Raw genomic sequence first — 12,590 nt, forward strand, 5'->3', positions numbered from 1 at the left:
AGCTTGGGATCATCGTGTGTCAAGAAAGCATTTATAAGAAATCATGTCGAACTGGTCCCCTGATTCAACACTCCCTACAGTAGGTTACATGCGATACAGGCCCTCTAGCAGTTGTCTTAATCCTTGAAGATCCGTGCAGGTCTAGACCCCCTTCCCCGCGGTAACGTAAGGTATTCGAATTCATCCTCATTTCCCAAACTCCCATTCAATGCCTTGTACTTTATATCAATGTATACATCACCCCGAACGCCAACGTACAAACTCTCCCATCAGGAGGTGACGAGGCCACAGGTGACACCAAAAGTGATGAATCCGGCCATCGTACCAGTGGCCAACGAACCGTTGATATATAGGCTGGGTGACTGTTCTATGACTCTGGTGGTCAACACATCAGGCAAACCAAACCTACTTCTGACCAAGCCAAGCCAAACAGGAAACGCATGAGCATCATGGTCTTTGAGTCAAAGAGGCGCGAAAGGCACCGAGGACACATCATGATCATCAAGAAACCATGCCCAGAAGCTCATGCCAAAACTCGCCCGTCCCATTATCCTACAAAGTGATGATACACTATTCAAACAACCCCAAGCCTCCAATTAAATTAACAGTTACCACCTCCCGCCCCCCAATTCCAAATCGTAGAGCTACACCCAACCCCCCCTTCCCTCATCCTCCTGGATCTGTCGCAAGACCTCCTTTTAGACGTTATCCATGAACGTCATGTCCGAGAGACCCTGCTCCCATGTGGTGCCTGCTGTGATAATCTTATCAGTCCATAACTTTCTCGCTACCCGGGCTTCGTCTCTTGCCGCGTCGTAATAAGGCCACTCGTTCGGTTGGGCAAACGCTCGTTCTAAAGCCTCATTCATTTTTTCTCTATTATTCGGGCATTTTCAGCTTGGGCGTTGTCATTATCATGTGAATCTCTCTCGGGATAGTCGACATATTCGTTTCGCTTGTTCAGGGTGTGAGGGGCCTGATTGGTTGTATGCTGGTGTCGATTTTGTATAATGGGAACGAATAGTTCAAGAAAGATGGGATGAGGGGGAAAAGCTTACTCGACTGACGGGATTATCACGGTTACCCAGCTGGCTAGAGTCAGGCATGCTAGGAACCTGCTTGAGTGATGTGATGCGATAATTGAGGGGATCTTGTCTAAATCCCTGATCTCGCGCGGTGTTCATATCATCATCCAAAACCTGCCCCCACTCTTCGAAACGAGCCTTTTTGCATCAGTAATTGCGCCTATATAACCAAGCCGTCATCTCTCTGCGAGGAGCCTCAATGACAGCAGCTGCCTGTCCTCATCCCCTCCGTGTTGATTTCTGAAGCCAGTGAGTTTGCCGAGATCCCCCGGCAGTTGCGGGCTGATTCTTTTGCGTTGAAGCTTCACAGGGACGTTCCTGACGATAAGGAAGATGTTGCCGGCGAGGACTTACCCCTTGACCTCCCTCAGCAATATCGATGATGAGCTCTGCATCCCAGATATTGAGGGGATTCGAGGTAACTGTAGGGATTGGTAGGCCTGATCTTCCCCTGTCTTCCAAGGTTGTTTGATTTGCCCGCGACTCAGGGGTCAATGTTGGGGGACGTCAAACTTCTGGATACACCACAGAGTCGAAAGAAGATGTGATGGTGAGAGCGGATGCAGGAATGGCGAGTGTTATGGCATTAGTTGGCTATTGGCACTTAGAAGGGTCAGTGTGGGCATGGAGCAACCTTGGAAGAGACAAAAGGTGTGCCATCAGAGCACAGGGAACACCGCCAGTCTTCTACTGCAGTATTGGAAGGTGAGCCGCCATCAGTCAGAGGTCGATGGTATATGAAAGATACACCTTATGGGCTAGAAGATGGAGGTTGATAGTCTTGTGGAAAAAGGGGTCAAACAAGGGAAACCGTCTGCAATATCTTCCCTCTTGTCCTTTTCCTCTATCTCTCTTATCAGTCACCGCTCCGGCGCCCCACTTATTTCCTGCTGCTGGATTACCTCTCGCTGAAGTTTGCACTCTTATTTTCTCTTCCTCTTCCTCCCTCTGACCGCAGCGACCCGGCTGAAACTCGTGTATCGACCGACCGACCGACTTCACCCATAATATCCAACCACTTCAACCATCACATCAGCTTCATTCCTACCTCTCTTATCAAAGATGTCGAATAACTCGCAACCTTTTCTCTTTTTTAGTTCGTGGTCATTTCCCTTGTCTATCATCTGACTCATCTTCCTTGCGATGGCATCGGCTTTTTCTTGAGCCGAGTTCCGGTGATGAATGGCTGATGTTTGATCTCGTTGATTACGCCAATCTAAAGTTAAGCCCCTGCTTTTTCAACAGTGTCTTATCACTGACAACTTCTTTAAACCAGGCTTCATTCGACCCCCATCTCGAGGGCGATGGCTACCGTCCTGTTAAACTTGGCCCTTGAGGTGAAAGCTGTGGAGGATCTTCAATCAGACATGAGGGCATCTCTGATCACTTCAAGTGATTAGCTGAACGAGCGTTCCAGAACAACCATGAGCAGATTGGTATACCGCTTCCGCCCTTCCCAGTGTTCCTGCTTCGCAGCCTTGACCATATGGTGGAAAGGGAGCATTCAGATGAGGGGCGTAGCTGAGAATTTCTGTGACAAGGGCTGTAATATCAGGGCTTGGAACTCATGGTTCAATTTCAGGCTAATAATCTTCAATGGCCTCGAAGAGCGTGATACTGAAAGAAGAAGAACGAATACAGTCTTGGTGATCCCGAACGCATATTTTATCCTCCCTCGCGTGGCCCGTGCCCCTTGTTGGCCTCAGGCCTTCGCCAAGTCCTCCAGTATCCTACCGGGCCAGTGGGCTTCCTTTGATAACCGCCATGCCTTCTGATTGCCTGCCTCACTTTCAACGAGAGGCTCACAACTTGCAGTTACCCCTCCTTGCGGTGATATCGACAGTGTTGTTGGTCGTGGTTGCGGGTGGTTGGGTTTTGCCGTGTGACAATTTCATAGCGCAGTATATGATCATTAGCAGCCGAGTCATCGCTAGAAGATAGTTCAAAGTTGTGGACTTGTGGTCTACCTAGGTGCCCAGTTGGATGTGCGACGGGAGAGATATTTATCTTCCCTGCGAGTCAGGCCGGTGGTGATTCACATCATCTGAGTCACAAGTTGTTGAGAGATAGGCGTTTACGCCATTTGCTAGTGTTCTTAAAGCTGAGCACAAAGACGCTCGGGCATGTTTAGGTTTAGCCTTTCAGCTACAGCGAGGTTACCACAACCACAATACCTGGAAAGTATGAGTCACGTCTTATGCGCTGATCGTCTTAAGTTCGACCAGTAGGTAGGTAGTTGCGCCCCGTCAGCCTTCGACAACCCCCCCCCCCCTAGCCTCAAACATGCCGTCCCTCCTAAGAGCTTTCCAACTAGGCTGCGAGAGTTACATCTCCTCAGCATCATTTCGAAAGCCTACTGCCTTGCTGGCTTCTCCCTCGTTTGGAAGGTGGAATCATGGCCACATGACAATGCGTTATCGTACTGGCCACACAGCCGGTATGCCACAGGATGAAGACGGCCCCTTCGCTCCGGAGGAGAGAGAAAAAATACGGAGGCTTCTACAGCAAGGTTATGGGCTTTCTGATGTCTTTCGCTTGGAGGATCATATCTCGCGGCGCCCCCGAATGGTATTTGATGCTATGGTGGAAGAAGATAAGGAGCTGGCGAGCCTGGTGCGGAAGCGGAAACGTGGGAAATGGTCGGATGAAGAGAAGGAGCACCTAATCAAACTCACCAATAATCGCCGAAGAATTGACATCGAATCCATCGCACGCCAAATCGGTCGAGGACAAGGAGCCATTAGATACCAGTTACGGTTGATGGCAAAGGAAAAGAGTGCGGAACTGGGAAATGACACCGTTTATTTGTCGGCAGCGCTTTTGGACAAAGCTCTCGGAAAGGAAAAGCAATCCATCCTCGAGGCACGAATGTGCCAAATCATCGACCGACTGCTGGAGGAGGGCGACGCTACAACCCAATGGAGAACCATCTTAAGCGCCAAATCGGCAGAAGCTTGGGTGGCAACCATTCTCGCGTTAATTCCGACACCGGTGAAGCACATCTTGGCCGCCCCCAGGCCGCCCACAGCTGCAGATTGGAGGAGCTTGGCTTGGCAGGATACCAGCTTGTTCGGGGTCTATGCGTGGGTTCTCAAGCGTGGCCGGGGCTCCGGCCTTAACCCACTTCGAGTAGAGGACTACGTCTACATAGGTTCAGCCACCAAGTATGCCCATGGATTGTCTGGGAGAGCGCTTCAGCATCGTGAGGGACGTTATTGGGAGAGCGGCCCTCGTCTCAGTGACCGGATCAAACAACGTGGCTTAAGCCGTATCACTGGACATTTTGCTACTCTCCTTGTAATGGAGCCGGCGTCTTCCAAAATTGGGGATATAATCAAAGCACAAGAGCTCGTGGTATTTACCGAGGCAATCTTTACTATCTGGTTTGGGGCGCTTACAGAGACCGAGTCGGCTGGCGTGACTCACCGCGCGGGGCAACACCGTCGTCTCCACTCCCTGTCTCCCTGGGTTCACACGCAGCGGTTCAATTACAGGGGACTGTGTTCTCACAACCCTTTACGTCTTGACTTGGAGCCCCGGGGAGGAACCTGTTCATCTTGCCCTATGGAAAATACTGAACCGCGTCAATCCGGGCCAGTGGCGGACAACAGAGCAACGGAGAGTTGATACCTGTCTGGTTTTTGTTTTACCCTTTTGGCTCCTATGCCTTGAGCCTCGAGTTTCCAAAACGTTCGCTTGCGGATATCAAATGAGTGTACACGGATTCTAGATACGAAGACGCCGCACTAATGATGCCAAAAACCCTCCATCCTTCTTTCAGTCGCGTGCATTGATACGGTGTTCATTTTGGCGGTGTAGTCGCGGAAGGCCCCAAAGTAATTCTACACCTCAACTTTCTTGCCATCCGCCGGGCGTTGACTATGACGATGCCTTCCCGTCATCCACGAGAGACAGAATGATGGGTAGGTAGGTACCTGACTGGAGCCATTCCCATAGGTCACCAACAACAGCAGATGACACAAGACCTCACGCCGTCCACCATGTCATCACCAATCCCTAAATACCGGGATGTCTCGACCGCCACCACGGATTTATCACCGACAGCCACAGCAGACACCCTCAGTTCTCACATACTCAACCATGCCTCAGCAGAACCAGCAGAAGACCTTGATCAAAACGGAAGTCCCAGACCAAGACACTCCCAAAGATTTCAGTTACTACCGCTTTGTAACCAACGAATGGTGGTCAGTCTGGCTGTAGGACTCATAATGAAACACACACCGGGACTGGAGGGTTCCTCGTGGGGAATAAGAAAGATATGCACAAGCTCACCGACTTGATCCACAAGTACAAGAAGGTGAAGTCGGCAGAGGTGCCAGATAACTTTGTGTGGTGTCCGTGGTTTTGTGATGATCAGAATATCAAGTTTGTGGAGGAGGCAAGGGGGTGATGGGGGGGTGTTGGCCTCAGGTTGATGGTATGCCGGTGCTTAGGAGGGTCACGAGGTGGGTTGAGTTGGCATGAGGTAGAGGGGTGTTTTACCTAGTAGGATACCTGAGATTGGAGTCTTGTGGTGTGGGATTCGAGGAATGGCGTCAGACTCTCTCGGAAACCCTTGTCACAGCGGATATGAATCCTGATTTTAAACACTTGGGACATTGGTTATCGTGTCCGTGTGAGGTGTGCATAAGATGTCAGCATATAATTATGTTCATAAGCATTGAGATGCATGGCTTGGGCCTTCCCATTTCGATCCTGTTATCACCTGAGGCAGACATTGTTCCGAGGGATCAGCAGCAGCTCATCTTGCCCCAGCAAGTTCAAAGTCCAGCTGTTGCAACCCCACAGTCAGACCTGACCGCAGTCAGCGAGCCCTTGCACCGCGAGCATTCTGCTGCTCAGGACACAGTCACCCAAAACGAGCGAAAGACTCCCCCAACCAATGGCAACCAGCAGGCCAAACCAGTCCACAGCAACAATATCAACCAACCCGTCACAAGTAGCGCTGGGTCTTCTGGGGCCGGGGCTCGAGCTGGTCATAATCCCATGAAGGAAGCTGCATTCCGAGGGGCGGAAGCTGCAGCCATGCTGGTAACCACCGAGGCCTTGCCGCAAAATACCGCATTCGGGAAACAGCTTACCCCCGTGGCAATGAGCGGGGAGTTAGCACAAGCGCAATGCAAATTCCTGGCGAGGTTGATTGCTGAGAGAATCCTTCGAGAATCCGAGTTCAACGAGTCTTATCATGCTTTCCAACGGGGAAGTATCAAAACCCTACATTGTCTTCTTTACACCAAAGCATGGCGCACCGGACGCGTTTTGGGCCTGCGGTTTGTGGGGGGACCGTTGGGTAACCGAGATGCTGCCACCATCTCACAGATTGAACATTTGATGCACGAGATTCACTGGAGGGTTGCGAGGACCTTTTCTCGTACACAAGGGGCTTGAAGCTGATCGGCTGACTTTACCGAGGGGGTGATGAGATTCGGCGCAGTGAAGGTGTTGCGGCGGATTTGGGGTTGATTCCTGACGGAAACCAATGTACCAGAGATGTAAGATGGTGTCTTTGGGATTAGCCTCGCCGCCTCGCGTTGGGAGGACGTCAACAGTGGAGCCGAATGTTGGTGGCGGATGACTAAGCACAAGGGCTTGTTCATGTTGTGTTGGTAAAGCTTGGCAGGGGAACGGTCAGGGGGGCCGAGACTGACGAAATGAGGTTTTGATTGTTAGCATTGTGGAGTAGTGTTTGAGTTGAGGTCAATGGGATGACTGTTTATTGTATCCTCTGTAGGATGTGAATCTGCTTCGTTTTTGTTGTGTTTCTTTGTGTTCTTCATGATTGATTTAATATTTGGTGTGGCGATGAATGACAACCTGGAATGCGATGGAGGGTATGGAGTCAGGCATGACTGGACTTTCTGCAGCACATGCAGATCTATATGTATGAGCGCGGTGGTCTTGAGATGTGTTAGACCTCAAGCAATGTCTTTGGTGTGTTGCGGACTTCTCACTCAATGGGAGCCGGTGGGAGGCAGGTTCTCCGGCGCATGTTGACGTCGGGTCCTCATAGGTCTGCTTAATTTTTGAATATATGTACATAGATGTAATTTGAATACCTCTCTCTATTTTCTCAGTGCTCTAGTCAAGAAGGCGTTGGATCGTATCGACGCGTGGAGATCGTGCTGAAAGTCGTGTAAATTGATGCTCCCGTGTTGCAACTGGTCGGTCTTTCTTCTCTCTCTTGCACCAGGCGACAGAGTCGTATCTCATATTTGCATGTCTCATAAGCTGCGATCTCAAAAGTCAACACTTGCATTTGCGATTTGCCTACTTCGCTATGACTCCCAGGGTATTAGAATTACCCTGCTGAAGGCGCTGCCATTGCTGGGAATTACCCGATTACCAACAACGCCCCTATTGTCCACGGAGCTCCTAATCTTGCCAACCCATATTCTATCGGCAATGACCCCATTGTCGGCAACGATGTTGTTTCTGGCAATGTCCCTCTTCACAGCAACACCTCATTGGTTACTGTGGATAGGGCTCGCCAAAAAAATGATGGGGAGAAAGGCAAGGAGCAAAAGGATGGGATTGACTGGGGCCACTGGATTAGCTTTAAGAGGATATAGAGGCTAAAACAGCTAACTTGTAGCTATATCAATCATCAGGGAAATAACCTTGGACGAAACAGGGTGGGTAACCTGTCCCAAAGATGCCTTAGGCACAAGAGGTATTCTGCCCTGTGGGCCTAGCAAGACGGCATGTCACTTGTTCTCAACGATTGGTTTCAGCCAATGTTTCTACTCTTTTGTCCTCAGCAATGCTTCCTGTCCTCCTTCTCCTCTCTTCCTGGCAGGCTGCAACAAGTTGAACGAAGGCTGGAGATTCAACCCGCGATTTTGAAGCTTTTCCCTTCTCGTTGCCTCTCTAGAGTGTTACCAACGTTACATCCAGGGAGGCCTTGCCCGCATCCGACAAAAGCTTCTTTGCATATGCTAGAATACCTCCTCACTAACCAACTGGCCTAAGTCTGCCCTCCCCATCCCTGCTGCGTCTGTGGCCACGCAGATAAGGCTCGCAGGTTGCCGCCCAACGGTACGTCACGCAGAGCGACAAGGCCTGGGCGCGGCGCTATCCCGCCATCGGGAACCTCATCGTGCACACCATCGTCGAGGAGGACAGCATCCCCGAGGAGGTCGACTCGATGTATTGCGTGAAGTATGGACAGACAAAGACGGTCCTCGCGATAGGCGAGATGAAAAGGAACCTTATCAGCACCGGCTCCTGGTAGGCGGGCAACATATACTCCATCCCAGGCCAGCAAAGGCTGTCTAAAGAACTCCGCCGGTGGGTGTCCCCTCTGGCCTTGGAGATCAGTGACGCATGTGACTGACGGTTGGACAGAACACCTCAGGAACGCCGCCAAATATCGGTGCCCGCAGGTCTACTGCTTCGACGGCGAGACGCTCCTCCTTCTTCAGTTCCAGGCCATCAATAAAGCAGATATGGAGGCTGCAAACTGTCGGGTGGACTTCTGGGTGATCCCGCGCGTGAACAGCCACACTACGCTCCGCGTGGTAGATGTCTACACCGGAGCGATGAAGTGGGTGCATGAAGAGGACCCGGATTTCGCCGCGTGGGAGACCGACAGTGGCCTCTGGGAGTATCAGGGATGGGCCTCATCTCCATTCTGCTGCATCAAGGGAGACCAAAAGCGACCATGTTGGAGGCGGATAATCAGGAAAGCAAAAAGACAAGCTATTTTTCCTGCAGCGTACTCTAACCCGGCTCCCGGACTCGTAAATGCCTAACGCGTGAAAAGTAGGAAGAACTATACGTCATTGGAAGGTGAATGTGACACTACCTTATGTGCTCTATGGGGCGTTGGTGATAGCCGGCGGAGGATAGCTGATGCGAGGGAGGCAAGGGAGACCTCCCTTGGCCTGTGGGCTGGAAATATGATTGGTGTTGGAAGCGCATTGCCTGGCGATGCAAGGTACAGCTGACTAGCCCCCCAAAAGAAACAAATCCCCCTGGTAACGTTGCCTTTGTGCCATTTCATCCCAGGCAAACTTCCACGTCCTTCAAGCTGTTGTTCTTAAGACGCTCCTGACCTAAGCTTGATTCTCAGTTTCCGTGCCTCACGACCCATTATCCCCTTCGATATGCATTACAAAACCAAAACCATGATCTTCGTCAACAACGACCCTCCAGCAGTGCCACGGCCAGGGCCGAAGCTCGGCGGCCGCGCCGTGCCCCCCTCCCCCCCCCCCTTTTCAAATACCTCAAAGACCATTTTCAGAAAGCCAGTCACCGGGCGCCGCATTTGGAGACCCCGGGATGATGTCAAGGATATCCGATAGATTTACCATGTTGTCAAAATCTGGGTCCCAAGGGAGGGAATCCATATGGGCCACTCCGCCTCTCTCCTCTTGTCCCCCGGCTGTATCCTCGGCTTCCATCTCTTGGCTTCCATCTGGCCTGAAGCCTGTTCGGGGGTGCCGGAGATATCCTTGAGCATATCGTTCATGTTGAGGGGGTTGTCGATGCCCAAGTTCCAAGGGAGGACATCTCTGCCGTTCAACCCGCCTGCCTCCTGTTCGCCTTCGACGTTGTTGTCGGCTTGGGCTATCTGACCTTGAACCTGGTCGTGGATTCCGGGGATGCCCTTGAGGATCTCGTTCATGTTAATATTCTTGAGGATCTCATCCATATTGGTTTGACCTTGGGGATCTCGTCCACGTTGACGTCCTTGAGGATATCCTCCATGTTGATGCCGTTATCAAGGCCAGAGTCCCAACGGGGGTCCACAATCGCCGAGAAATCCGCCAGTCTCCTGTCCGCCCTCGACTCTGTCTTCGACTTGGATCTGGCCTTCACCCTGAGCCTGATGCTGGCCTTGATCTTGGTGCTCGACTCTGTTTTCGGCTAGGAGCTGACATTCACCCTGAGCTTGATCCTGGCCTTGATCTTGTTGCTGGAAGTGGGTGATCGAGATGATCATCGACGTTGCTCTCGGGCTGCTCTTCGGGCCGGTGCCATTTCATGCGAGGGATCATGTGGGAGTGATCTGGATTATGACCATCCCATTTCCATCATTCTGCACAACCTGATCGGGGGCGGCCCTCGCTACACCGTTGTGGCCGTGCGCATCGTCGACCGGAGAGGCTGTCGGGGTGTTGTTGGGTGTCCTTGGAGCTCCCCTCCGTCTCGCACCCCCTCTCTGTGGCTTCCACACCCCTGCCTTGATCTGCTTGTTTCGATGGTGGTCCGTGAATGGCCTCCTCTGCTCCCTCGCTTGTTTCTTGGCAGTCTTTATCTCATCCGGGGACATTCTAGTAAAATCAAACTCGGATGCAATTCCAGGGGACTGTTCGGACTCTTCCTTGGTAACGCCGCTTAGTTCCTTGGCGGCTGAGTGGTGCTGATTCGGATCGCGGAGTTGCTCTGTCGGCTGGTGGGGAGCCGTTCTAGGACTCTCTAGTTATAGCGGTAGTAGGGGAGACAATATTGCGGCCAATGGGTATGTGCTGCGGAATACCTGGGACCAAACCACCCTGCTGTTGAAGATTGTTTGGAGAAATGGGAGTTGGCTGCGCTGAGTGAAGGTGGGGTCCTCCGCTTGAAACTGATGACCTCAAGCCCTTCGAGTCGGGTCGGCGTCTGTGGAGGCTGGTGTAGATGCCTTTCTTTTGTTGTTGGGGGGAGGTCCGGCAGTAGGACCATTCTAGGGCTCTACTGGAGCAAGGCTCCCACCAGCTGGTTGGACATGGCTGGGCATTGTGGTTGCAACGGTTCGCTGATTCACCGTCTTGGCCTTTTGGGCCCAGTTGTCCCGGTTGTTCCACAGGTCGATGAGACCTCGGAAGCCTCTCTTGGTAGCATGGTAAATTAGGCGCTTCAGGTCTCCTTGACGGGGTAAGACGTCATCGCGCTCGGAGATGAAGCGAATCAAATAAGTTTCCGTCTTCAATAGTTCTCCGAAAGAGCGATAGGCCTGTGATGTCGCAGCCTTGTTCTTGTTCGAAAAGTGGTGCTCAGTCCATCTCTTTTCACAAGTTCTCAACCACTTCTGGTGAGAACATGATTGATCGCCGGAGTTGACAAGTCGTGAAGCCGTCTCCAAGTCGGCGTAATTCTCGGCCTCCTTCCTCCAGGATTTTGTAAAGATATCCCAGTAGACTTCAGCGACTCTGTTGCGCAGTGGCATTGGTACAAGTGGCAACCCGCCTGTCTTATGCTGAGGGTTGGTTAAACGCGCAACGGAAGTGCGGATGAACCTTAGCGCATCGTCGCACAAGAGGAGAGACGGGACGCGGGGAGGACATGAACGTTCTGGTGGCGCCATGACAATGAACAGCGTAAATATCAAGTCCACAGTCGACTTGTCTGAGGGAAAGGCATTCAAGATCGAGGTCGGAGTCGCACGTCTAGGCGTGCAATGAAATTGCCAAAGCCTCGATCACAGACCTTGAAAACCCCCAAATCACACTCAGACACGCGACTAAACGACGGCAATGAGTAGTGATTTGTGATCTTGAGATGCATAGGAACTGTCAAGCGCGCTTGTGGAAAAGGGAACATCGTGACTTGCCAGAACCGACATGCTCAGCATCGACCGCAGGGGCAGCTTGGGAAGAGGAAGACATGATTGTGACTGTAAGACTGAGGTACACAGTTAGATATGGCTCATGCCATGTGTAACTAATGTCGTGGACTTACTCGACTGTGGTGATAGAAAAGAAGAAAAAATCCCATCGCAGCTGTTGTCCATGCCCGAGTAAAAGCAGAAAAAAGAGCAGCAGAGAAGAGAGAAAGTGAGAGGGGGAGGCACAATAAATAGTTGAGGGCAGGGCGGGTCTCTCTCTGCTTGCAAATTTCAAGATTTGCACGCGTCGACATGAGCTCTGCACGCACTGTGTCCTGACGACGACAGTCGATGATGGCGGCGGCACTTGCAACTTATACGCCGACTCAGTAAGAGCAATCGCCAATGTTGAAGTCATGATGTCTTGTCTTTCAGGGGTAATGTTTACATGTGGTGTAATCCACCAGCCACCCCCTGATATCCATGAATGAGGCTATACAAAGTACAGATAAATCACTGCCTCCTACCCTTTTCCGCATCTCGTTATCTTCCATCTTCAATGATCTATAGATCATTGAAAATACAACCAAAGGCATCAACACATCACCTCAACATCCCCTTCTGCAGGCTCCATGCCAATACCTACAAATCACCCCCCTAACTTGGAAAGAGAAGCAGTTATTCCTTCTTCGCAAACCCTTTCCAGACCTTACTTTTCAGGCAGGATTAAGAAAGAAATCGGCAAAACCTCCTCGTGACTCACTGGCCCAATAGGGTTGTTTTAGGAGCAAGTTAGAAGACTGGATAAAAGAATGGACAGAGATAAGCTATCTTGTCTGCCTGTTATACTGATAAGATACACGCCGAGTATATCGTTGACGTGTCGCGTGGCGTGGGATAGGGAAAGGTTAGTTCGTTGTACCACCAGTTGTATATTAATACTATGAACATGAGAA

General features: G+C 51.3%; 3 protein-coding genes across 3 annotated transcripts; 2 read left to right on the forward strand and 1 right to left on the reverse strand.

Annotated features, from left to right (window-relative positions):
- Positions 1–3,368: 3,368 nt before the first annotated feature.
- Positions 3,369–4,712, forward strand: QC764_305120 (uncharacterized protein; the record flags this gene model as incomplete). Its single annotated transcript, XM_062945627.1, has 2 exons — positions 3,369–4,249; positions 4,352–4,712. The coding sequence occupies 2 exons, from the start codon at positions 3,369–3,371 to the stop codon at positions 4,710–4,712; spliced, it is 1,242 nt and encodes a 413-aa protein (XP_062801633.1).
- A 783-nt stretch (positions 4,713–5,495) lies between these two features.
- On the forward strand, positions 5,496–6,494 carry QC764_305124 (uncharacterized protein; the record flags this gene model as incomplete). Its single annotated transcript, XM_062945628.1, has 2 exons — positions 5,496–5,551; positions 5,765–6,494. The coding sequence occupies 2 exons, from the start codon at positions 5,496–5,498 to the stop codon at positions 6,492–6,494; spliced, it is 786 nt and encodes a 261-aa protein (XP_062801634.1).
- A 2,917-nt stretch (positions 6,495–9,411) lies between these two features.
- Positions 9,412–9,759, reverse strand: QC764_305145 (uncharacterized protein; the record flags this gene model as incomplete). The annotated part of the gene is made up of 1 exon (XM_062945629.1): positions 9,412–9,759. The coding sequence occupies one exon, from the start codon at positions 9,757–9,759 to the stop codon at positions 9,412–9,414; it is 348 nt and encodes a 115-aa protein (XP_062801635.1).
- Between the last annotated feature and the right edge of the window lie 2,831 nt (positions 9,760–12,590).

The sequence above is a fragment of the Podospora pseudoanserina genome, chromosome 3, assembly GCF_035222485.1.
Source record: "Podospora pseudoanserina strain CBS 124.78 chromosome 3, whole genome shotgun sequence".
Taxonomy (NCBI): domain Eukaryota; kingdom Fungi; phylum Ascomycota; class Sordariomycetes; order Sordariales; family Podosporaceae; genus Podospora; species Podospora pseudoanserina.